Source organism: Notamacropus eugenii, chromosome 4 (assembly GCF_028372415.1).
Source record: "Notamacropus eugenii isolate mMacEug1 chromosome 4, mMacEug1.pri_v2, whole genome shotgun sequence".
Taxonomy (NCBI): Eukaryota; Metazoa; Chordata; class Mammalia; order Diprotodontia; family Macropodidae; genus Notamacropus; species Notamacropus eugenii.
The window spans coordinates 168,676,148-168,703,363 of NC_092875.1; the positions used below are offsets into that span (position 1 = coordinate 168,676,148).

The 27,216-nt window shown below is 39.8% G+C and overlaps 2 protein-coding genes across 2 annotated transcripts in view; one reads left to right on the forward strand and one right to left on the reverse strand.

Moving 5' to 3' along the window:
* Positions 1–11,100, reverse strand: part of ATP6V0D2 (ATPase H+ transporting V0 subunit d2) — a 32,492-nt gene extending 21,392 nt beyond the window's left edge. Inside the window, exon 1 of the mRNA XM_072603650.1 lies at positions 10,508–11,100. Within this exon, the coding sequence (XP_072459751.1) occupies positions 10,508–10,637 (130 nt within the window). The 5' untranslated portion in view covers positions 10,638–11,100. The remainder of the gene's footprint in view (positions 1–10,507) is intronic.
* PSKH2 (protein serine kinase H2) overlaps positions 1–27,216 on the forward strand; it is a 176,832-nt gene that overhangs the window by 55,005 nt on the left and 94,611 nt on the right. Inside the window, exons 3-4 of the mRNA XM_072603651.1 lie at positions 12,405–12,531; positions 14,367–27,192. The gene's annotated coding sequence lies outside the window, so the exon portion shown is untranslated. The remainder of the gene's footprint in view (positions 1–12,404; positions 12,532–14,366; positions 27,193–27,216) is intronic.

The following is a 27,216-nucleotide window of genomic DNA, read 5'->3' on the forward strand; positions in this document are numbered from 1 at the left end:
AAATGGCAAACCACTCTAGTGTCTTCGCCAAAAAAAACCCCAAATGAGATCACAAAGAGTCAGAGATGACTGAAAATGACTGAATGACGATGACAATGCATTAGGAAAATTATTTTGGTAGTTATGTGAAGGATGGACTAGACAGCAGAAAGACAGGAGGCAAGGAGACCATTCAAGAAGCTATTACAATAGTCTAGGCACAGGGGAGTCAGAGATGGGCCAATGAGGCCAGAAGCAGATTAAGTGTAATAGGGAAAAATTTAGCAAAATAAATAAAAATACATTAGAGCATAGATAATGTTAGTATGTGGTCTTCTAAGTCAATATTCTAGAAATAGGCATGCATATTTATATATGGTTTAGTGATCCCCATTTCTATGTGAGTTTGTCATCACAGGTCCAGAGGAAAAGTGACCATGGCCTAAACAAGGATGGGAAGATGTTTAATCTTCAGTTATACACATTTTTCTACATTGCCCTGGAGATGAAGGACTCAATCAATCAATAAACATTTATTAAATGCCTACTATGTGCCAGGCATTATGCTAAGTTCTGGGGATACAAAAAGAGGCAAAAGACAGTCCTTGCCCTCAAAAAGTCTTTTGAGGGAAATGATATGCAAACAAATATATACAAAGCAAGCTATAAACAGGATAAAAAGGAAATCATTAAAAGAGGGAAAGCAATGGAATTAAGAAGGCCTAGGGAGGGCTTCCTATAGAAAGGGGGATTCTATTGGAACTTAAAGGAAGCCAGGGAAGTAAGCAGATGGGACAGCCAGAAAAAATTCCCTGGAGAATTGTAGGTTATGGCTGAAAGGAACCTTTGAGGTTGTCTAGTCTAATTCCCTTGTTTAATGAAGAAACTCACACTGAGAAAGATTTAATGACCTGTCCAAGGTCACCTGGGTGGCACAATGGCCTAGAGTCAGAAAGAATCATCTTCTTGAGTTCAAATCTGGCCTTGCTAGCTGTGTGACCCTGGATGAGTCACTGTACCCTGTTTGCCTCAGTTTCCTCATCTGGAAAATGACATGGAGAAAGAAATGGCAAACTACTCCATTATCTTTGCCAAGAATACCTCAGATGAGGTCATGAAGAGTTGGTCACGACTGAAAAATGACTCAACCACCGAGGTCAGATTTGTTTCTGTGACTGAATTCAGTTCCACTATACCAGGCAACTCTGCATAACCAATCTCCCCTGAATAATCTGGGTATTTCTTTGTTCCAAGAGAATTTCATTCAAGGGGTCTAGAACGCTAACCCAAAAGCATTTTGCCAATTTAAGATCAATCTCAAATCTACTAGTCAATTAAATAATTCAACAAACACTTATTACAACAAACAACCATCATCATATTGTCATCAACAACAAAAACATTCATTAAGCATCTACCAGGTGCCAGGCATTACATAATGACTGGGGATGTGTGTGTTCATCCTTCATTGCCGAAGAAGACCATGCCATCAGAGAAATAATGGCATGACTTGCACTTGACTTTGTTTTGAGGGAGGGAGGGCTATGCAGGTCACCAGCCTCACTTCTCCTCCAGAGCCATCTGAATCCAGTGACCAGATATTCATCAGGATGACTGGAGATGACCCAGGATGAGGCAATTGGGGTTAAGTGACTTGCCCAAGGTCACACAGCTAGTGAGTGTCAAGAGCCTAAGGAGGGATTTTTTTGAACTCAGATCCTCCTGACTTCTGCACTCGAGCTCTATCCACTGTACCACCTAGTTGACCCAATCCCTGGGGATATGTATGTAAGGAAAAACAAAGACAGAAAAATTCTGAGAGTCCTTAGGGAGAATTCTACTGAATTCCTTGATTCCCCCAGCCTGAGATGGTGTCTTCAGTATCAATCAATAAGACGTTATTAATCACCCAGATCCCCAGCAAGGTACTATTAGAGATACAGACAGACCATAAAGCATCTATTAAGTGCTTTCTGTCACACATCTGCTTACAGGATTCAGGCAATACAAAGATAAAAAGTGAGACAGTTCTTGCCCTGAAGGATTTTACATTCTAACAGGGGAGACATTTATATAAAATGAATGTAAAGAAGTTTATACATGGAGGTCAGCTTGTGTAATCAGAAAAGGCTTTGCATAGAAGGTGGCCCTGGGGAGTAGTCTTAAACCATTAATTCCTAAAAGGGGAGAGGAGGAGGAAGTACCTTCCAGGCTTGGGAAGGGGAGCATTAAGTGAAAAGGTACAGGGATGGCTGAAAACATAGCATGTGTAGAGGAGTAATTTATCAGACGCCTGGTAGGAAGGGACTTTAAATTCCAGTTTATATTTGATTTTATATTTATATTTGAGAGGTAATAGAAGGCCACTGGAGTTGGTTGAGAAGAGTGAAAGTGACGTGATATCATGACCAAAGGGCTTTAGGAAAATCACTTTGGTGGAGAACAAATGGGGCGCTGGAGAGAGGTGATAAGGGCTCAAAATAAAAGTTGCTACTAGAATTAAAACCATATAGACTTTCAGCAAGTGTATAGTTAATGCTGCACCACATTTCCAGGGCTCCGGGATGTTAAATTTTTTATTTATTTATACGTTTATTTTACCTGGAACTAAAAGTTATCAGAACAAACCCATGTGACCCCACTGGAAAGGGAATGCTTATTTAGAATCCACTCTTAGGCTGTTGACACAATAATGAAATGAAGGGAGGTATTTTAGGTATTCAGTTTCTAAGTAGAGGAAGGATGTTTGACTGACTACACAAGGGCTTTCTATCCAAAGTATTTTGAGGATGAGTAAGAAAAGTTTAAGAGCCAACAGAAAAAGTAGCTCCAGGTAGGGTGTGAGAGTCTTAAGGTTGTAATACTTTCATTACTTAAAAGGCTCCTTGAAGGAGGAGAGATTTGGATTTTTTAGCTAAGGGATCCTGGCCCCATTCTCACTCTGCACGCACTGAAGGCCTCCCTTCCTGAAAAATAAGTCAACTACTATAAAAACTCCCAAGGATTTAATGTGGAATGGACAAGATTCAGAGGCATTTCTCACAAATGGAGAGTTGAGCAGAAGGCTCAAATACGAGAATAAAAACACCACGATAGTTGTGCAACCACCATACCTTATGCTCCTTTTGTCACCTTGTCTAATTGTTCTGGAGGGGGGGGCGGAGCCAAGATGGCGGAGTAGAAAGACGCACATACATATAGCTCCGAACCCACAGCCCATAGAACATCTGTAAAAGAGAACTCCCGGCGAATTCTGGAGCAGCAGAGGCCACAGAATGGTGAAGCGGAGATTTCTGTTCCAGAGAGCCCTGCAAACCTCTCGCAAAAGGTCCGTCACGCTGTGGACGCGGAGTCCAGCCCAGCCCTGCCGTCGCCACACAGTGCCAAGAGGAGCAGATCCGAGAGGGCTTCAGGGACGGAATCTCCAGCTGCTGCGCGGGTCCCTCCACCCACAGGTGACGCCCACAGGGTCGGTGAGAGGGTCTCTTTGGCGGGTCGAGAGGGGAGTGGGGTGCCCCCATAACTCAGGCCCCCTCAGGAGGCAGCAGCAGACCTGGGCTCCCCAAGCAGGCAGGAACCTGGATCCATTGTTGAAGGTCTCTGCATAAACCCCCTGAGGGAACTGAGCCCTGTGTGGCAGCCCTGCCCCCACCTGAGCCCCTGAACTTAATCTCACACTGAATAGCAGCCCCACCCCCACCCAAAGCCCTGAGGCTGGAAGCAGCATTTGAATCTCAGACCCCAAGCACTGGCTGGGAGGATCAGGAGGCGAGGTGGGTGTGAGGAGAATATTCAGAGGTCAAGTCACTGGCTGGGAAAATGCCCAGAAAAGGGAAAAGAAATAAGACTATAGAAGGTTACTTTCTTGGTGAACAGGCATTTCCTCCCTTCCTTTCTGATGAGGAAGAACAATGCTTACCATCAGGGAAAGACACAGAAGTCAAGGCTTCTGTATCCCAGCCCACCCAATGGGCTCAGGCCATGGAAGAGCTCAAAAAGAATTTTGAAAATCAAGTTAGAGAGGTGGAGGAAAAGCTGGGAAGAGAAATGAGAGACATGCAGTCAAAGCATGAACAGCGGGTCATCACCCTGCTAAAGGAGACCCCAAAAAATGCTGAAGAAAATAACACCTTGAAAAATAGGCTAACTCAATTGGCAAAAGAGGTTCAAAAAGCCAATGAGGAGAAGAATGCTTTCAAAAGCAGAATTAGCCAAATGGAAAAGGAGGTTCAAAAGCTCACTGAAGAAAATAGTTCTTTCAAAATTAGAATGGAACAGATGGAGGCTAACGACTTTATGAGAAACCAAGAAATCACAAAACAAAACCAAAAGAATGAAAAAATGGAAGATAATGTGAAATATCTCATTGGAAAAACCACTGACCTGGAAAATAGATCCAGGAGAGACAATTTAAAAATTATGGGACCACCTGAAAGCCATGATCAAAAAAAGAGCCTAGATATCATCTTTCATGAAATTATCGAGGAAAATCTAATTGTTCTGGAGGAAGAGATATGGATGCATATGCAAAACTTAAAGATGATGTCATTATTGAAAAAAGTGTTTAGTTTTACAATAGTCAAACTTTAAATCCGTTTTATGTGCCAGGTTCTGTCCTCCAAAGAGTTGCTAATAGTAATAGTAATACCAATATTTATGTGTCAGTCACATCAAAGCCATGTTGTTGCTGTATGGTTGTTTCAGTTGTGTCAGATGCTTCATGACCCCATTTGGGGTTTTCTTGACAAAGATACTGGAGTGGTTTGACATTTCCTTTTCCAGCTCATTTTACAGATGTGGAAACTGAGGTAAACAGGTTTCAGTGACTTAACCAAGGTTACACAGGTAATAAATTGAGGCTGAATTTGAACTCAGATCTTCCTGACTCTGGGAAGGGTACTCTATCCACTGTACCATTTACCTGCCCATATAGTGCCATAAAAACTGTTAATATGAAGGGAAAAGTTTCTGCCTCCAAGGAACTCATCATCATCATAATGATAACGAACACCTATATAATGCTTACTGTGAGCCAGGCACTGTACTAAAGGTTTAGTTTTCTCATTTGATCCTCACCACTACCCTGGGGAGGTAGGTGCTATTTTTGTCGCCATTTTACAAATGAGGAAACTGAGACAAACAGGTGAAGTGAATTGCCCAGGGTCAGACAGACATTCCTGGAGAAAAGAACATAATTAGGTGCAAACAAGTAAATCTAAGTAAATGAGGAAGTAGAAGACAGGTCTGAGAGGGGGGAGACATAACAGCTAGAGGAAAAGGAAAAGGTTGTCGGAAGAATGTGGGCTTTGAGTAGCTTCTGGAAGATGTTTGATCCAGGAGATAAGGAGCCAACGGGGCACAAAGAAAGGGAGGGGGGTGGGGTGTTTGTGACTTGTGCAGATCTAAGCTTTAGAAAATGACCAGGGCAGTGGAGGAGAGGATGGGTGGGGTGGGGTTGGGGAGGAGACACTTGAAAAATGAGGATCAGTTAGTTAGAAGGTTTTTGCAGTAGTCCAGGATGGAAGGGACTGAATGGAAAAAAACCCAACAAAAACAAACCAACCCAGCAAAGTCAACTGAGAAGGAGAATGAAGAAAAGCGGTATCCTAGAGAGGAGAGAGGGACACTCTGATGATCCCCAATGTCACATGCTGCACAGACATCAAGGAGGATCAGGACTGAGAAAGGGCCCTCACATTTTTAGCAATAGCAGTTAACTATTACTTTCACTGATTAAATCATCTTAAGGACTTGGTATAAGTGAAAGAGTAATAAATCTGAATGAACCAAGGGAGCAAATTACCAGCAGTGTGACTTTGGGGCAAACCATGAACTCGCAGCTTTAGTTTCCTTAGCTGAGAAAGGTGGTGGTGAAAAGTACTGGAGTAGATACAGTATGGTATAGTGTAAAGGGAATTGGCTTAGAAGTCAAAACATCCCAAGTTCAAATCCCAACATTGACCTCCGTTTCCTCATCTACAAAACGAAGGCGTTGGACTTAGCTCTGGAATCAGTAGGACTAGGGTTGGAATTCCAGTTAGGTCACTTAATAGATGTATTACCTCAGGCAAATCACGAAAAATCTCTGAACCTGTTTTCTCATCTGTAAAATGAGGGCCATTGGAGAAGATAATCTTCAATGTTTCTTTCTAGCTCTAGAGCTAGATATGGGATTTTTTTTTTTTGGAGGCAATCCAGGATTCCACAGTTACTAAGTGTCTGGAGTCACATTTGAATTCAAATCTTCCTGACTCCAGGGCAGGTGCTCTACCCACTGAGCAACTTAGCTGCCCCTAGATATGGGATTCTGTGAGATCTAAGGCCCCATCCATGTATCTCATCATGGGTGAGGGAGAGAATCTTGTAAAGTGGACCTGCCTTTATATAGCCTAAGTGTCTGTTAACTCCAGTAACAAGATTTTCCCCAAAGACAAAAGCAGCATGAATCAGTTCCCCTATTTTAGTGACTAAGCAGTGAGTCAGTAGCAGGCCTTGGAATATTTCAGACCAGACCAAGTCTCAAAAAAGTTTGTGAATAATAGTTCCTAAAATATATTTTCGGTAGTGTGACCTTATATTTTATCCTTGTAAAATTTTTTTAAAAAATATTTACATCTGTCCTGCAAGTTGCTCCTAAAATAATACTCAATAGGCTTGGAATCATAGGGGAAAATGTTCTTTGAGGATTCAAAGTTCTTTTCCGACATGGCGATAAACTATTACCAAAAAAGTGCCCTCCTGGTTTTACATTCTGGGCTAAAATGACTTTGGGGAGAGTTCTCTTGCACATTATTTACCTATCATTCTTTTCGTCCAAAAATACAGGATATCTTGAAAGTTTTAATGCAGTTTTCGGTTATTAAAAGCTTAAAACTGCACTAAGACATTTGGGACATTGTATAGAGAGAAATTCCCAGTCCTTAAATTTTTTCTTATATCTCAGCCTTTGAAACCATAATCTTCTCTTAACTCCCTCTTTCTGACCTGAAAAAAAAAAAAAAAAAAGAAAACCTACTGGCTAGTCTCCACCCAAGTGCAGCCAGATGTGACGGTAGCATTATTTTATACAAATGATCTCACAATATGGCGATGAAAGAGGTCAGGCAGGGCAGCTATTATTATCATTCCCAGGGTAAAGATGGGCCTGAAGTCCACACAGAGCCTGGAGCAGTATTCAGGTACTTGTACTTGTAAGGCAACCAGCTGGGTGGTATTGGGGAATGACCACAGGATGGGCAGATGGGAGATGGCCTGGGACTTGGGGTAAGGTCTCTAGGTTATAGTTTTCTTGTACAGAAAATGATTGGATTAGATTAGCTAGGTAATACCTGAGGGTTCCTTCAAAGATTGAGATTCTATTGATCTAGAATTTACTTTTTGATGTTTCTTTAAAAAATTCCTCATTTTTAGCCCTAAATACTAAGAAAATGTTATTTTCTTGTGTGTAACCTATATCAGATTGCTCACTTTCTTGGGGAGGGGAGGAATGGGAGGGAGAAAAATTTGGAACTCAAAATCTTACATAAAAATGAATGTTGAAAATTACCTTTTACATGTGGAAAAAATCAAATAGTATTTACCAAAAAAAAAAAAAAGAAAATGTTATCATTGATGGGAAGCAGAGATAAGTTAAGTGACCAAGTGACTAAGTGTCAGAGAGAAAAGAATAGGAATTATCTGTTGACAATTGGAGAGAGAAAAAAATGAAGGTGGGAAAGAGTTTGCTGTGGAAAAATTACTCAGGTCTAGGGTCACTATATGTAAAGTAATGCTCAAAGTAAGAGTTCTGAAACTGGTCTGTCATTTTTTTTATTTGATGACTCTATTTCAATAAAATTGATTTCCTTTGCTGTTCTATGTATTTTATTGCAAACATCCAAAACATTCTGAGTTCCTTAGCTTTACCAAAGGGGTCTGGGTTAAGAAGCCCTCTTTCTGATGAACAACTTTAAAAGACTTAGTTACTCTGTTCAAGACAATGATCCAAAGCAATTCCAAAGATGATTTGCAAGATGAAAAATGCTATCCACCTCCAGAGAGACCTAATGAGTTCTGAGTACAGATTAAATCATACTTTTTTACTCTATTTTTCTTTGTGTGCATGTGTTTTCTTTTGGAACATGGCTAATATGATATATTACTTGCCTTATCAAGGGGTGAGAGAGGGGCAGAAGGGAGAGAATTTGGAACTCAAAAACTTTTTAAATGCATGTTAAAAATTATTCTTACATGCAATTAGAAATGTTTAATGAAATAAATAAAAAGTATTTTTAAAAGAAAGAAAAGTATCCCTCCTCTTAGGCATTCTCATTCCAATGACGCAAATCACAGTCTATTCACTCCTCTGCATCAGGTGACACTATTTCCATATCTTCCCCTAAGTTTCCCCCAGGAGGTCCCTCTACCCAACATGCCATCCCAGAGACTTTCCTTGATTTCTCCTGAGAAAGTATCAAGGGAGCACTCTGGTGGTCTACCTATCATCCTAAGGGCAGCTCACATTTTTTTCTATCATAGAGAACTATAAAGCATAAAGGGAATGAAGCAACACCTGCCCATTCCCACTATAAGCAGCTGGTGGCACCTGGAGTGGATAGTACCTAGAGTTAGGAAGATGAGTTTAAGTCTGGCCTCAGACACTTACTAGCTATGTGACACAGGACAAGTCACTTAAGCCTCCTTGCCTCAGTTTCCTTATCTGTAAAATAGAGATAATGATGATACCTGCTTCCCAAGAGCTGTTATAAGCAAGGATCAAATGAGGTATTAATTATAAAGTGGCTTAGCACAGTGTCTGGCACATAGTGGGCACCATATATAATGATTACGATGATAGTCTACTCACCTACCTTGAAACTGAGAACACCAGCTTTAAACAAATGTCCCAAAAGACGCATAAAAATTAACCAAATAGCAAGCAAAGACAGGGAGAGATTATTCCAGGAAAGACTTAACTCTAGACACTTATCTCTTTTTCCTTTTGTTTTCTAGAACAATGGCTGCCTATCTACTTTGGATTTTGGTGTAAACCTTGCTTCCATTAACTTTCTCCTATCTTGGTTCATTTTTAAAAATTGGCACCCCCGCCTCCCCAAACACTGAAGATACTTTACAATTTTGCCATCCTTGAGGCACGTCAGCTAAGTAAATGTAATTAATCTTCAGTCTGGACCATTTACTCCTATTGCCACTAATTTATGGAGAATTGGCTATTATCATTTCTAAGGCATTAGTTTCTGGCTTTTCCCATTTCAGATGAAAGCACCTGCGGTCTTTCTGTGGCTGCCATAGTTGGGCAGGTTCAGGATTTAACCAGACTTAACCATGGCTTGGCAGTTACTGCTTTCACTTAAGCAGTTCACAAAGTCACCTTCAAAGAGTTTTTTCTTAACTTCCTCTCCCTGGGGCATGTGTCAGGATTAAAAAAAACAAACTCTTTCTTGAATTAGCTAGATATTTAGGACAGGATAGTGAAGAATGGGAAAGGAAGGGAATAAATATTATATAGAAATTTTTACAAATATGATCTCCCTTGATCCTCACAATCCTGAGAAGTAGGTGCTACTATTCCCATTTTACAGTTGAGAAAATGGAAGCAAGACATGAGTTAAGTGAATTACTTGCACATGGTCACACAATTACTAAGTGTCTGAGGCTGGATTTGAAATCAGTATTCATGATTCCAGACCTAGCTTGCTCTACCCACTGTCACTGGCTGCATTTGGTTAATATTAAAATTATACTGAAATTAATAAGCAGTAGTCTGTTACAGTGTAAAAAGCAAAGGGCTTGTGGTCAGAAGACCTGGGTTTGAGCCATATGATCATGAGTAACTGATTTGGGCTTCTCTGAGGCTGAATTACTCATCTATAAAATGAGGATAAACTCATATTTATTTTGTTTTAAATCTGGCAAGTCACTTTTCTCAAGACATCGCAGTAATCGTAGCTAGTTTAATTACTATCAACCCTACATTAGAAAAGAAGAAACTGAGACTTAGATGGGTTAGATAATTTGCCCAAGGTCAAAGTTGGTAAGAGAACAGGATTAGAACCCAAGCCTCCTGACTCCAGGGTCGGCCAGCCAACCTCCACTTAGCCACCTCTTAGGCTTGTTCACTTCTCAGGCTGGTTTTAAGAACCAAGTCATGAGATGACGTACATAAAACACTGTAAAATTTAAAGTGCTAACTAAATGGAAGCTGTACATATTGATTCCAACATTCACCCTTCAGATCAATGAGTGTACACATCCCGCACATTAATGTACATTTTGCAAAAATTTAGGAGTATCTCAGGGGAACTTCAAAATGTGCATTCACCACCAGTGAGGGTAAAGAGGCAGATTCTATTTTTTTCTTCCTGCTCTTGAGAAAATAGAGTATTCAGAAAGTCAGAGCTAGAGTTGGCCTTTCTACAAGGTTCTCCAGGTTCCCATGCACTGGAAGTAGAGTTAGTCCCTTCAAGTTTACAGAGGGCTGTATCATCTCCTGTTTATTTTCCAAAAGTTTGAAAATGGCAGCACTTACCTTCCAGAGTTTCACACTGCACCAAGTTACTGTAGTCGTGTTGGGTCAGGAGGCAGGCTTTGTGCCCTCGGACCAGACCCTCCAGGTAGCCATGGTCCACATTGAAATAAAACTCTGCGAGCTGTAGCATGGAGGAAACGATTGGAGTTAATTAAAGCAGAAGCAGACCTATAGTCCTTTCTGCCGGCCACAGGAGCGTTCTACTCCGGTCAGAAAAGGGATAGACTCAAAGGAGGAACGAAATGATTGTCAGCTGATGGTGAGGGTTTCTCTGACTAGTTTCCCCCAGCTCCAATTGCCTACAGCTCAATCCTGTTTACACAACAGCTAATCAGTCAGACAACAAACCTAGCCTCCTTCCAGGCAGCAGATTCCTTCTTTGGGAGACTAAGCAATTTCCTACTCTTTTAGCAGCCCCACCACATAACTATTTCTGACTGCCCCTTTCTTTGACTTCTCAATTCATCAAATATTTACTAAGTCCCTACTATGATCAAGGCACTGAGCTAGGCACTTTCTACTTTAACTTTAAAAAACAATCTTCTTCCACCCTCCCCAGCTAATCCATTATAATTCAGGTTTTAAGTACCTTCAGGACTTTTCTTGCCCCACCTGTGACGTAAGGAATTAGCAAAGACAGAACACACTCTTTGTACTTTGCAATTTATACTGGAGAATACACTGGGAAAATTGAGAGATTAAATTATTTCCCCTGTTTTATTGCTAGTTTTTTGTTGTGTTTTTCTCCATTTTTTTGAAATTTATATAACCTTATTATATATTTTTAAGATTCATTTTTAATATAAAATTTTGAGGTCCATATTTTTCCCTCCCTCCTCCACTTCCTTACGACAGCATGCAATTTGATATAGGTTATATATGGGCAATCATGTAAAACACATATCCGTATTAGTTATGAAAGAAGAAACCCCCCCAAAAGTGACAATAGTATGCTTTGATTTGTATTAAGACTCCATCAGGTCTTTCTCTTTAGATGGATGGCATTTTCCATCATGAGGATTTTGGACTTTTCTTGGATCATTGTATTGCTGAGAAGAACTAAATCAATCATAGCTGATCATCACACAATGTTACTGATGCTGGGTACAGGGTTCTGATTCTGCTCACCTCACTGGACATTCAGTGCATGTAAGCCTTTCCAGGTTTTTCTGAAATCTGTCTGCTCATCACTTCTTAGAGCACAATAGCATTCCATTACATTTATGTACCACAACTTGTTCAGCCATTCCCCATCTGATGGGTATCCCTTCAATTTCCAATTCTTTGCCACCACACAAAAAAAAGCTGTTATGAATATTTTTGTATTGTGGGTCCTTTCCCCATTTTTATGATCTTTTTGAGATAAAGATTTAGTAGTGATGTTGTTGGATCAAAGAGTTATATAGTATGTTGGGCTCAGTTCCAAATTGCTCTCCAGAATGGTTGGATCAATGCTGTAGTATCCCAATTTTCCCTCATCCTCTCTAGCATTCATTATTTGCCTTTTATGTCATATTAACCAATCTGATAGGTGTGATGTTTCACCTTGCAGTTGTTTTAATTTGCATTTCTCTAATCAATAGTGATTTAGAGCACTTCCCCCCATATTATTATAGATAGCTTTGATTTCTTCATTTGAAAACTTCCTTTTGTATCCTTTAACCATTTATCAATTGGGGAATGACTTGTCTTCTTATAAATTTGACTCAGTTCTCTATATATTTGAGAAATGAAACCTTTCTCAGAGATGCTGTAAAATTGTTTTCCAGCTTTCTGCTTTCCTTCTGATCTTGGTTGCATTGGTTTTGTTTCTGCAAAAGCTTTTCAATTTAATATAATCAAAATTACCCATTTTATATCTTCTAATGTTTTCTATTTCTTTGTCCTTCATTTTCAGAGAGGATCAATAATATCATTTGCACGTGACTTGGATTTAAGTGAGGCAGAGTTGCACAATCATCAACCTCATTCTTTCTTCCAGAGTCATTGAAGTCCAGCTGCAAGACAAAAGTCAGGACAATCAGGTAATGGCCTGGGATGCTGTGGAGAGTTTTGGCATCTTTGAGGTCTGACTAAGCTCTAAGCCAGAGGTTTCCAAACCTATTTGGACTGCTGCCCCCTTTAAAAAAATTACTCAGCACCCCCCTACAAATCTATTTTCTTTAACCATTTAATGGTTTTTTAAAATTTGCATCATTTCAAAAAATATAACATTTAAAAAAATATGACATCTTAAATTTAATAATCTATTGTAAATTTATGGGGTTTTTCCTGCATTGAAATTTTGATGACATAATATTGGGTCATATAACTGTATAATACAGTATTATAAACAAGTCATTACAGGCACATATTCCTGCCAATGCATGCTGGACTTCCCAACACAACATACCCATCTGCCAACACTAATTTGTTAAGACCTATTGGTTCACTTGACCGCTGATCAGTTATAACTCTCATTTTGTGTGTTTATTAAGAAAATAATGTAATTATTATGACATTAACATAGCACAATAGATGAAATGTGTGAAGTTTTTCAAAATTTTCTTGTCTTCTCTTCTTTTCATATGCTTTTACTCCTCTTATTTTTAACACCACCCAATTGCACCTGAGGCTACTTCGACCCCTCTGAATTGTTCCTGCACCTGGTACCACCCCCATCGCCCACTTTGGGAACTTCTGCCTAATGGCTCCATAGTACTGTGGCCATGGGAACAAATTGTTCTCATCCACCTATTCCACTTGGGGAAGTCTGTGCATCCTTGAGGTAGACACCCCTTACTTACTAAAGGGTTTGAGGTCCTTCAGTTACCCTGAACTTGGTGTAACTCATCTACCCAGATGACTTTTACCAAGGTGTGGCCTCTGTGCATGCTACAGCTTCTTGGAGCCACAGATGAGAGTTGGATGAAAGGTGGATCCCAAAGGTGGATGAGCAGCCTGGAAAAGGGCTTCACATGTACTCATGCAGGAGGTATTAGTCCTCCTGAATATCTATGTATGTGCCAGAGAGTGAACTTAGTTCCCACTAAGTCCTGACTCCAAAAAACTCTCTCTCAAACCACTTTTCCAGGTGGTTTGTATTAAACACTTGGTTTATATTCCAAGGCCCTCCTTCTATCTACTACTGTGATCTGCTTACAGTAAGCAAGTTGTTGTGTTTGTACTTCAGTTTTGAAGAGGACCTTGACATCAGAGAGATGATGAAATGACTTGCAATTGACTTGGATTTGAATGAGTGAGGGCTGTGCAAGGTCACTAGCCTCACTTTCTCCTCCAGACCCATATGGGTCCAGTGGTCAGATATTCTTCAGGATGACTGGAGATGGCCCCGGATGCAATGGGAGACTCTGGCCCTTTTAGGCTAAGGTCTTTTCAGGTTCTCATTTTGAGTGAGGCCCATTCAGTGAATAAATTTCTTTAAGAAATGAGTCTAGGGATGGTCCCTTTGATAAAAAAAAAAAAAAAGAAAAGATTAAACTGGGAGGGGAAGACCCTCAGAGTTGCTGGCCAAGAGAAACAATTACTATTTAGTAAATAGTAAACAGTAAGCACCTCTGGCACTGGCATACAAAAACAGAATTTTAAAATATTATCTCTCCACCAGGGGCTTTCAATGTACGAGGGGTATACAACAGGAAAATAGATGTCTTTGGCTCTTCCTGATGATTTCTTTGGTGTATGTGCAGAACTCCTTCCAACCAAGCATATCAGAGACTCCCAAGAGCTGTCTAGGCACTAAAATGTAGGGTCTGGTCATTGATCACAGAGCTAGTGTCAGAGGCAAGAATTGAACCTGCATCTTCCCACTGGTAAGACCTTAAGATCAAGTTCAAATCCTATGCTGTCTCTCCTACAGGGAGTATTCATATTTGATAATGGGGGAGAAAGAGAGCAAGAGAAAGCATCTCACTGGAGACAAGGCATGAACTTATCCTTGAGGAAAGGCAGGGATTCCAGGAGGCTGACATGAGGAATGCATATATTCAAGCATGGGGAACATGGTAAGATGGAGGCAAGAGATGGAATGTTGAGTTTTGGGAAGAGTGTGTACACCACTTTGTTTAGGTAAAAGAGGATAAAGTGACTTATCTAGAAAAATAAGATGGAGCCAGATAGCCATGGCTCCATTTAAAGCTGAGTTAAGGACGTTAGAGGGAAAGCTAGGTGATGTAGGGGATAGAGTACCAGCCCTGGAGTCAGGAAGACTCATCTTCCTGAGTTCAAATCTGGCCTCTGACACTTACTAGCTGTGTGACCCTGGGCAAATCACTGAACCCTGCTTGCCTCAGTTTCCTCATCTGTAAAATGAGCAAAAGTGAAATGGTAAACCACTCCAGTATCCTGCCAAGAAAACCCCAAATGGGGTTATGAAGAGTTGTTCACAATTGAGTGACTCCAATAAATGCTTATTGGCTAGCCGACTGGGTCATTGTCAATACCAATTCTGTCAAGTCTTTAAAACTCACAGGTATTTCATCTCAACTTATCTTTAGTGTGTCAGTAGTGCCAACTCTTAGCATAGGTGGTTTGTTTTCAAGGCTTTTTTTTGGTGCAACCCCATTTCCCCTCTTTGCTATCTCATCTCCTCACCTCTGCTCTACTCATCTCTCACGACGTGTGTGTGTGTGTGTGTGTGTGTGTGTTCTTGCAATTCAAGGTTTTGAATTCAAGTATCATCTCATTTTACCCTCATGACCACCCCAGAGGTAGGTGCTGCTGTTATCATTGTTTCGTTTTGTTGTTGTTCAGTTGTCTCAGTCTTTTCTAAATCTTTATGACCCCATTTGAGATTTTCTTGGCAAAGATACTGGAGTGGTTAGCCATTTCCTTCTCTAGTTCATTTTACAGATGAGGAAATAGAGGCAAACAAGGTTGGTTAAGTGACTTGCCCAGGGCACACAGCTGGTAAGTGTCTGAGGCTGGATTTGAACTCAGGTCTTCCAGACTCCAGATCCAGGATTCTATGCACTGCTCTACCTAGATGCCTTTAGTTCTGTCTTAAGACAATTGTGTACAGGTGAAAACAAACAGGTCATTTGAGCTAGGAAATAGAGTGTATGAAGGGGAGTAATATCTGGAAGAGGTCTGGAGAAGTAGCCTAGGCACATATTGTGAAGGACTTTAAATGTCAGACAAAGAAGTTTGTATTTTAGCCTAGAGACAATGGTGAGCCACTGGAGTTTCTTGATGAGGGGAGTGACATGGTCAGAACTGAGCTTTAGGAACATTAATTTGGCAGCTCTGTGGGGAATAGCAGCCTCCTGCTACCTCCAGAAATCTGTAGACTGCTGGAACCGGCCTCACCTAGATATATGTGCTGTACTGGGAATTTTGGTTTTTTTTCTTGTCTGAACCTGTGATTTCATTGGTGTAAGGCTGCGGCTCACTTTCCAAATGTAGCAGCAATTAAAGGGGAAGTATGCTAAAAATAATGTTAATAATCTTTAGGTATGCTGTCAGCATTAGTCAATCAACAAGCATTTATTAATTACTATAACTGAGGCACTGGCTAAGCACTGAAGACACCAAGAAAAGCAAAAACATAGTCCCTGCACTCATGCAGTTGACCTTCCAATGCCTGATGTCTCTGCTGACCTCCAGTCTCGAATCTTCAACTGCCTTTCAGGTATCTGGAACCGGATATCCAGGAGACATCTTAAGCTCAATATGTCTAAAACAGAATTCATTATCTTTTCTCCTAAACTATTGCCCCCTTCCATCTTACCTATTACCATAGAAAGTATCACCATCCTCATGACCTAGACCTCATCCTGGATTTCTCATTATCTCTCACCTTCCATATGCAATGTGTTGACAAGGCCTGTTGATTACACCTTTGCAACGTCTCTCCTAAAAGCTCTCTTTTCTCCTCTGACACTGCCACCTCTCTAGTGCAGGTCCTGATGACTTCATGCCTGGACTACCTCAATAACCAGCTGATGGTTCAGCTTGGTTCAGGTTTCTCCCCATTACAATCCATCCTCCATTGCCCTAAAATGCAGGTCTGATCATGTCACTGCCTCCTCCCACTCAAATCAATAAACTCCAGGGGCTCCCTATTACCTCTGTGATCAAACACAAAATGCTTTGTTTGGCCCTTCATGATCTAGTCTCCTCCTGCCTTCCCAGTCATCTTATAGCTTAGACCAGTAATACTGACCTCCTGGCTGTTCTGCAAACAAGACATTCTATCTCTGGGCTCTGGGCATTTTCTGTGGTTGCCCCTCATCCCTGGAAAGCTCTCCCTCCTCTGCTCTGACTACTGACCTCCCTGGTTTCCTTAAATACCAACTGAAATCCCATCTTTTACTGGAAGCTTTCCCCAGCCTCTCTTATTTCCAGTGATTTTCCTTCTGATAATTATTTCCTGTTGGTCATGTACTTAGCTTGCTTTGTATATATATTTATGGGCATATAGTGTCCCCCATTGGAGGGTTAGCTTCTGGATGGCAGGGGTCCTCTTTTTGAATTCCCAGTGCTTGGCACAGTGCCTGGTACATCGTTGGAACTTACTAAATGTTTATTGATTGATATAAGATATATCCAGTGTAAATGGAAGGTAATTCCAGAGGAAAAGCAAAGATCCTACCAATTTGGGGGAGAAGTATAGAAAAAGCTCCTTGCAGAAGGTCAGATTTGAGCTGAGTCTTGGAGGAAGTCCAGGAAGCCAGGAGGTGGAGAACGAAGAGGGGGGGACATTCCAGGTGTGGGGGGGACAGAGAAGTGAAAAGTTATTAAGTCTGGAAATAGAGTGTAGTATGAGAAGAATAGAAAGTAGGCCAGTTTAGCTGGATCTTAGAGTTTGTGGAGGGGAATGCAGTATAAGAAGACTGCAAAAGAAGGAAAAGGTCAAGTAGTGAAGGGCTTTAAATGTGAAACAGTTTTTATATTTGATGCTGGAATACATGGGTTTGAATCCTAGCTCTCTGTGTTCCTCCCTAGGTGCCCTGTAGTAAATTATTTTACCACCCTGGACCTCATTTTTCTCAGTTGTAAAATAAATGGATTGAACTTTATGGTCTTTTATTCTTCAGTCGTATCTGACTCTCTGTGACCCTATTTGGGGTTTTCTTAGCTAGATATTGGATTGGAGTATTTGGATACAGTATCCAATATTGGATATTGGATACTGGAGTATTTATCTATTTCCTTCTCTAGCTCATTTTACAGATAATGAAACTGAGACCAACAGGGTTAAGTGACTTGAAAAGTGTCATGTAGCTAATAAGTATCTGAGACCAGATTTGAACTCAAGATGATGAGTCTTCTTGACTCCAGGCCTGGTATTCTATCTGCTGTGCCACCTAGTTGTGGTCTAATGGGTTCATTTATCTTCTCTCTGCAGATGATTCGCAGATATGTTTACACAGAACTAGCCTTTCTTTTGAGCTGCAGTCTTACATCACCAACTGCCTGTTAAACATTTCATAGGCATCTCAAAATCAATATGCCCAAAGCAGAACTCATTTTCTTTCTCCCAAATTTACCCCTCTTCTGAACCCCCTTAATATTATCAAAAAAAGTTACCACTCTTTCAATCATCCAGGTTCACAACCTGTATCATCCTTGACTCACCTCTCTTACTCATCCCAATATCCAAGCTGTTAAATATTGTAATTTCTTCTACAATGTCTTTCCCATACATCACTAGTTCTCCACTCACTAGGCTACTATTGTAGTATAGGTCCTCATTATTTCGCACCTGGACCTTTACAATAGCCTTCTAGTACCTCTAAGAGAGACCTTGTGAGTCTACCTGCCTCAAAGCTACTCAGCTGCCAAAGTGATTTTCTTAAAATGTAAGTCTAACCTTGTCACCCAATCTACTCATTAAATGCCAGTGGCTCCTAATACTTTTGGGATTGAATATAAATTCCTTTGTCACTTAAAGCTCTGATAACTAGGGCTCTTTCTACCTTTCCAACTTTCTTCTATCCTCTTCCCCATTCTGTCCCATATAGCCATACTGGTCTGTATGTTATTCCTTAGACATAACAGTCCATTTCTATCTCTGAGTCTTTTCACTGGCTACTCTGTATATCCGGAATACTCTTTCTCCCAACCTGATTCTCCCAATCTTGATATTCTTTAAAAAGGAAGGCTTTTCTAGTTCCTCCAGTTTCTACTGCTATCCCTTCTGACATAATCTTCCCTCCACTCTGTATGTTTATATATATACACATATATATGATATATACACATATGTGTATTATACACACATATATACACACTTATGTGTATATACATATATGTATATATTTTTATATATGTTATATACATATATACATACACACACACATATGTTGGTTGGTTGGTTGGTTGTTGTCCTCCTTCTTCCAAGAGGACCAAAATGCCATCACCACGATAAAGTGAAATTTCAGTGTGTCTGACTGTGGCTGATCAAACCAATACGAGCTCAGAATGCTCTATCACAGGTTGGGTACAGATAGTCCATGTGAATATTTGGGGTGGATATCCCAAATTTGCGCATCCTGCATTTACTTTGTGCTGTCTCAATTCTGCTTAGCTCAAAGAGCACAGCACCTTTACTGATGTGGGCCTGCCATACTGAGCAGTCCTGTGCTAGCGTCTCCCATGTTGCACAGTCAAATCCAAAGTTCTTGAGAGAGGCCTTGTATCACTTCTTCTGACCACCATGTGATCATCTGCCCCATGTGAGTTCTCCGTAAAATAGTCTTTTGGCAAGTGTACATTTTGCATTTGAACAATGTGGCCAGCCCCTCAGAGTTGCACTCTCTGAAGCATAGTTTGAATACTTGACAGTTCAGCTGGAGAAAGGACTTCAGTATCTGGGATCTTATCCCACCAGGTCATCCTCAGAATCTTCCTAAGACAGTTCAAATGGAAGCTATTCAGTTTCCTGGCATGGCACTGGTACACTGTCCATGTTTCACAGGCATACAACAATGAGGTCAGCACAACAGCTCTGTAGACCTTCAGTTTGGTAGTCAGTCTAATACCTCTTCTCTCCCAAACTTTTCTTTGGAGCCTCCCAAACACTGAACTAGCCCTGGTAATGTGTGCATCAACCTCATTGTCAATGTGTACATCCCTAGAAAGTACACTACCAAGGTAAGTGAACTTATCCACAGCATTCAAAATTTTTTCATTTGTTGTAACCAAAAATATATTCCACATATGGATGGTATTTATGGTGGCTGATGGAGTATGTATGTTATGTATGTATGTATTTGCCTTTACCATTAGAAAGGAGTGGGGACTGTTTTCCATTGTTATTTGTATCCTCAGGGTTTAGCAGAGGGAGAAAGAAATCGTAAGAAATTAAAAAATGCTTGTCAATTATCTCTAAAGTAGCCTCCAGCTCTAAATCTAAATGATAACACCCATAAAACTCTGCTTCTTTAAATAATAATTTTCAAAGTCATACCATGTATCCTGATATTTGGTTCAGATAATAAAATCACCCCTAATTTCAGTATTTTCTTTATGCAAGATGATTGCCACAATTTTTATGTCCAGCTCTTATCTCTTTCATGAATTCCTGTCCTATTTCTTCAGTTGTCTGCCGGACATCTCTACCTGAAAGTTCTACAGGTATGTCAGTCTCGACATGCTCCCAAATGAACTCAAAATGATAATAATAATGAATATAATGGTTAGCATGTATGTAGTGCTCTAAAGATCTCAAAGTTGTCTCACTTGATCCTTACAACTCTCTTTCTCACTAAACCAACCCATCTGCTTAACTTCCCTATATGTGTAGATGCCATTATGTATTTTTTAGTCTCCAGGTTTTTTCCTCTAAATCATTCTTCACTCTTCACTACAGCTGCATCTTCTCCACAAAGTCACTGCTTCTGGTTGGTGACATTCCTTTGGGATTTTGAGGTAAGTGACTAAATGATTTAATGGGGCTCTAACTGTCCCATAGGTGTTTGCATTTTAAAAAAGGACTTCTATGGGCTAAATAAACTCTATAATAGTGGGATAGACAGGGTAATCAGACCTTTTATTAGCACCTCAAAATCAAATGTAGGAAGCCACCTAAACCTAGAACTGATGCTAATATTAGAAGAGAAACAGATACAGGGAAAAAAATATTTGAAGCAGATTTCTCTAATAAAGGTCTCATATCCATGTTATATAAATAACTAAATCAAATTTATAAGAACAAGAGCCATTCCCCAATTAACAAATGGTCAAAGGATATGGATGGTTTTCAAGAAACAAAATTGAAGGTATCAATAGTCATAAAAATTTTCTAAATCATTAATAAAAAGTGAAATTAAAACAACTGAGGTTCTGACTCAGATCAGACTGGCCAAGTTGGTAAAAAAATGAAAATGACCAATGTTGGAGATACTGTAGGAATTTAGGTTGTAGTGCAGAGAGTCCAGATGAAAAGTGTAATTACACGGATTGTTAAAGATATCAATCTTTATTGCTACTTACAAGGAAAAGTAGCAAACAGCTGCTATTAGCAGAGGAATGGAAGCTCCATACTCCAGTCAAAAACTCAGATGGTCTCAGCAGTGGCCTTATATATCATTTGAGACAAAGAGACAGTAAGATAACGATAGGAGACTGTCCTGTTATCTACAGGACCAGTAAAATGAAGATTTTTCTAGATTACCTAATAAGGAAGAGGAATGAGGAACAAGGAACTAGAACTGAGGAACAGAGAAGTAGGAAAGTTAACCCTAGCATTGCCATTCCAGCAAGGGGCTAAAAATGGGAGGGGGAGCTGTGACTGTACTAGTCATACTGTTTCCCACTGACTGACATAGGGATGAGGTAGCTTTGTGGCTCACTAGACAGAATGCTGGACCTGGGGTCAGGAAGATTCCCTTGTGTGACCCTGGGCAAGTCACAGAACCCTTTTTGCCTCAGTTTCCTCATCTGTAAAATGAGAAAATGGCCAACCACTCCAGTATCTTTGCCAAGAAAACTCCAAATGGGGTCATGAAGAATCAGACATTACTGAAAAAGACTGAACAATGACATTAATATGCTACTGTTCTGTTGGTGGCTCTGTGAGTTGGTCTATCCATTCTGGAAATCAATTTGGAACTATGCTCTCAAAGTAACTAAACTGGGTACCCAGAAACACCACTGCTAGACCCAAAGAGGTCAAAGGAAGAGGAAAAACATTCATGTGTAAGAAAATATTTATAGCAGCTCCTTTTGTAGTGCCAAAGAATTGTAAACGAAGAGGGTGGACATTCATTGGGGAATGACTGAACAAATTAAGGTATATAATTTTAAAGGAATTTACTATTGTCATCTAACAAATGATGAAAGAGAAAGTTTCAGAGAAAGCTGGAAAGATTTGTATGAACTAATATGTAGTAAAGAGAGTAAAACCAAGAGGACAATTTATAAAATAACGACACTGTAAAAACATAAACTTTGAAAGACTCTGATGAGTGCAGTGACCAACTATGAGGTCAGGTGGCTGATGACAGAGCATCATTGCCGATAACAATTAGTCCAGGAGCAGAATGAGGCACTTATTTTGGGGAATAGTTAATGTGGGAACTTGTTTTACTTTGCTATGCATTTGCATTTTTGTTATAAGGATTTTGTTTTGTTTTGACATTTCAAAGAGTTTTATTGATGTGTTTTGTTTTTATATTGCAAACATATACAGATTATCCCTCCTCTGAAAGAGATCTCTTGTAGCAAAGTAAAACAATGAAGCAGTGACCTCATCTGAAAGAGCATGGGACATTCCATATCTACACAACTCCCTACGTCTCTATTTTTTAAAAGTTAATAGAAATCTACTTTCTTTGCATACCATCTCCTACTTCACTGAAAAAAGAAGAGAAAAGGAAATTCCTTGTAAAAAATATTCATAGTCAAGCAAAAGAACTTCCCTCATTGGTTGTATTCAAAAATATTTTTGTCTTACTCTGAACTATAAATCAATTACCTTACCTCTCTGTCAGGAGATAGATAGTATGCTTCATCACTAATCATCTGGCATGATGGTCTCTGCCCTTAAGAAACTGACATTAGAATGGGGAAGGACAACATATTAATGTGGAGTTAGAAAGCAGGAGAGGAAAGAGGAGTTGACATGGAGGGCTGGTTCCAAGTAAGCTTAGGCAGAAACTCTCATATCAGAATCCAGGGCCCCAGGGGCAGAATCCAAGGTTCCAGTGGGAGAGGTATGGGGAGGATGATTGGAGAGCAGGTAGCCCAAAGTGGAGAGATAGCTAGGGAATGTGTGGAGGCCTGGTTCTGGGCAAGATAAGGTCGCTTTAGGGATAAAGCCAAAAGCATAAAAAACATTTTGAAAGGCTTCCTTATGTCTTTACAACAGTTCAAAATAGTATATCTTTTCAGAGTTATCAACTATTTTTGGAAGTGTGCTCAAAATTCTGTGCTTAAACTTCAGAATTAGGACTGTGTTTGGTTTTAGCAGAATAGCCAGAAGGCTGGTTTACTGGCTACTAACCCAACAGAATCTGTCATTCTCCCCAAATAGATTATTAGTTTGAAACAGTAGCGAATCACAGTGCTAAATGTAATCTGATGCCGCACATAACTCCGTATTCTGGGACTCCCTTGATTGCTTGACTTTATCGGTGCATTCCTAGGAAAACATACAAACAGTTTAACAAGTATTTGTATTGTAAACAGGATCAATCAATTAAATATTACATTAAGTTCCTACTAGGCCATTTACAATCCATATGACCTTGGATAAATCATTTCCCCTCTGGAGTTTGTTTCCTCATTGATAAAATGAGGTAGACTAGATGGCCTTTGGGGCCTTTTCTGACAAAATTTATAAACAAAGGATCCTATGTGTCAAGTATTACGCTAAATATTTAGGTTAAAAGCAGAAAGTCTTCATCCCTAAGGATCTTACAGTCTTTTGGGGAAGACAGCATGTTTTGTTGTGGTTCAATTGTTTTTCATTCCTTCCCTACTTTTTGTGACCCTATTTGGGGTTTTCTTGGCAAAGATACTAGAGTGATTTGCCATTTCCTTTTCCAGCTCATTTTACAGATGAGGAAATAAGATTAAGTGACTTGTCCAGGGTCACACAGCCAGTAAATGTCAGAGGCTAGATTTGAACTGAGCAAGAGAGGTCATCCTGACTCCCAGGCAGGCACTATCTACTGTGCTACCTAGCTGCCAGACAACATGTACACATTTAAATATATATGATATTAATACAAGTTCATTTTGGCTGAATATCATATCACTAGCTGCTGGAGGCATCAGGACAGGTCTCATGTATTAGGTGGTCAAGGTCTGAAGGAAACTAGAGGTTTTAAAATATAACACTGAAAAAGAACAGATTATGGAAAGCCACAGTCAATAAACATTTATTAAGCACCTACTATGTGCCAGGCATTACACTAAGCTCTGAGGATACAAAGAAAGTCAAAAGACATCCCTCATTCTCAAGGGTCCCAAAATCTAACGGGGGAGACAACTTGCACATAAGTATGTGCAAACAAATTATATTTTAAGTTTAATTGGACATAATCTCTGAGGAAAGCCACTAAGATCAAGGAAGATTGGGAAAGTCTTCTTGGAGAAGGTGGGACTTGACCTGAAAATTGAAAGAAGCCAGAAAGTGAGATGCTGAAGGAGAGATTTCTAGTCAAGGGGAACAGACAGGGAAAGTGCTCAGAGTTGGGAGATAGAATGTTCTGTTCATGGAACAGCAAAGGCCAACGTCAGTGGACCACAGAGTACAAGGGTAGGGTAAGGTATAAGCAGGGGAGGGTGCGGGTTTATGAAGGTCTTTGAATGCCAAACATAGGATTTTCTATCTGTTGAATTTTGGAAGTGATAGGGAGCCACTGGGATTGAAAACCAAACATGGATTTTATACTTGATCCTGGAGATGATAGTAAAGCACTGAAGTTATATTGAATAGAGGGGCAGATATGATTAGACTTGCATTTGGGGAAGATCAACTTGACAACTGAGTAAAGGATGGATTGGAGTGGGAGACTTGAGGAAGAAAGAGAAAGCTGATTGCAATAGACTAGGTATGAAGTGATAAGGGCCTGCAGAGTGTGGCAGCAGTATCAGGTGGAAAAGAGGATCTGTATTAGAGAAATTACCAAGGTAGAAAGGGCAAGACTTAATCATAGTTTGGATAAGGAGGGTGGTAAAAGAAAGAGGAGTTGAAGGTTATACCTAAGCTGTGAGTGTGGGTGACCAAGAGGATGGTGCTATCATCCATAGTAATAAGGAAGTTAGGAGGAAGGGAGGGTTTGAGGAAAAGTTCACTTTGGATGAATTCACTTTGGAAATGTTAAATTTGAGATATCTATGGAACATCCAATTCAGAATATCTAAAAGACAGCTAGAAATATGAAACTGGAGGTTAGAAGAAAGATTGTCAAATCAAGGATTCAAATCCAGGTCCTCTAATGGAAAATACTGTGCTTTCCCCATAGAACTACTCTGCCTGAACAATTCCAGCAATTGTTTATCATCTAACAAGGCAAACCCAACCCCACTTTTGGACTGATCTAATTGTTAGGAACCCCAGGCACACTTCACTTGACTCACTGTCCAACCTAAGTCTCAGTGAGACATTTCAAAGCTACGCTTTCTAACATCCTAAATCTTTTCATCTCTTTAATAATGGCTAACATTTATATAGCACCCTAAGGTTTACAAAGTGTGTAACATATAGTATCTCCTTTGAGTCTGGCAATAACCCAATGAAGTAGGTATTATTATTATCCTTATTTTATAGATGAGGAGCATGTAGGTGGTGCAGTGGATAGAGTGCTATAGATAGATAGATGGATAGAGTGGCTTAGAGTCAGGAAGACATGAGTTAAATTCAGTTTCAGACACTGAATAGCTATGTGACTAACCTCTATTTACCTCAATTTCTTTATCTGTAAAGTATGGATAATAACACGGGCTTCCTCCTAGTGAGGATCAAATGAGATACTCATTGTAAAGCACTTAGCATAGTGCATGGTACTTAGTAATCACTGTATTAATGAGATTTGCCTTGTTCTGGCTAATATGTGTCTGAGGTAGAATTGTAACTCATGCGCCTCCTCTATTCCTAGGCCAGTGTTATCTTCACAAGGCCACCTTGCTGACCCTGTACTCTGTATGTAATATCATTATACAACCTTGGTTACTCTCATCATTTATTTTATTCTATCTAGCTCCTGGGCTGCTGATCGATGCTAGAGAAAGCTATAAACTCCACTGGCTGGGCCTCTGTCTCTGTGGCTGACAGAAGACTACTGCCTAGCTGTTACTTAACCTCAGAAAAATGCTATTTATCTTCAACTTGGTCCCCACTAATACTAAATTATCTTATTTTTTTATCTTCTGCTGATTCTCTATCATATATTTCAGTGAGAATGGGAGAAAAAGGAATAGATATGTGAGACATCTCAAAGGAAGAGATTAAAGATGACTCTAAGATCTTGGTCCACTGTGATTGAGAGAATGGTGGTACCATTTATTGAAATGTGGTGATCAGAGGGGAAACAGTTCAGGGGGGAAGATAATTATGGGTTGTTTAATATAATGATATAATATTATTTATCCTATTGTAGGATAATATATTTAATATAATAATAAGATAATATGGATGATAACATGTTGATTTGGAAGAATCAGTGGAACACATAAAAGGAAGATGAAAGCATCTAATAGGCAGTTGGAGATGCAGGTTGGAATCTTTGGAGAGAGTTTAGAGAGATTCTGATCCATAAACTTGAAGTAAATGAATTGAATGAAGTCTCAGAAGGAGAGTGTACAAAGAAAAGAGCAGAAGAGGGAGGACTCAATGTTAGGGAACCCTCAAATTTAGCAAATAGAAAAGGACAGAGGAGAACAGCAATGGAGCCTTTGCGCTGGCTGACCCCACTCTTAGAATGCTCTGTCATTACCTCAGTCTCTTAGAATCCCTTGTTTCTTTAAAAACTCAGCTCAAATGTCAACTTCTACATGGAGTCTTTCTTGATTCACCCCATCCCCCGCTGTTAGTGTTGTCTTTCCCCAAAACTGTACTATTTATTTTGATATATTTTGTGTATACTTGTACGTATGGCTATTTGAGAGGCAAGAAGATGGATGCTGGAGAATCAATAAGATAGAGAAGCAATAGAATGTGTATGGTGATGAAGAATGAGAAATTAGGGATAAATGAGGTTGTTGTGAACCTGGGTGGCTGGAAGAATGATGGTGCTCTCCCCAAAAATAGGGTCATTCTGAAAGAGGGAGTGGTTATGAGGGGAAGACAGTAAATTGTTTTACATGAGGAAGATGATTCTGAAAACAGCCTTAAGGATTCAGCAGAAGACACAAAAAAGTGGGGACGAGAAGAAATATAAAAAGGCTATTGTAATAGTCTAGATGAAGTTAATGAGTGCTGACACTAGAGTGGTGACAAGCAGAATAGAGGAGAAGAAGATGCAGGATCTGTTTTGAGGAGGTAATTGAAATTATTTGATCCATAGAATATTTAAATCCATGATCTGTAATGCTCTAGTGACCTAAAAGACTAAATATATATTTATTCATGTTTAACCTTCTAACGATGTTTTATTTATTCCTAAAGAATACTATGAAAATCTGACAGAACCAGCATCTTCTCCACATGGAGGGAAGGAAATAACCATTTATTAAGTGACCGTTAAGAGCTTTACAGATAATACCTCATTTGATCTTCACAACAGCCCTGGGAGGTAGGTACTATGATTGTCCCCATT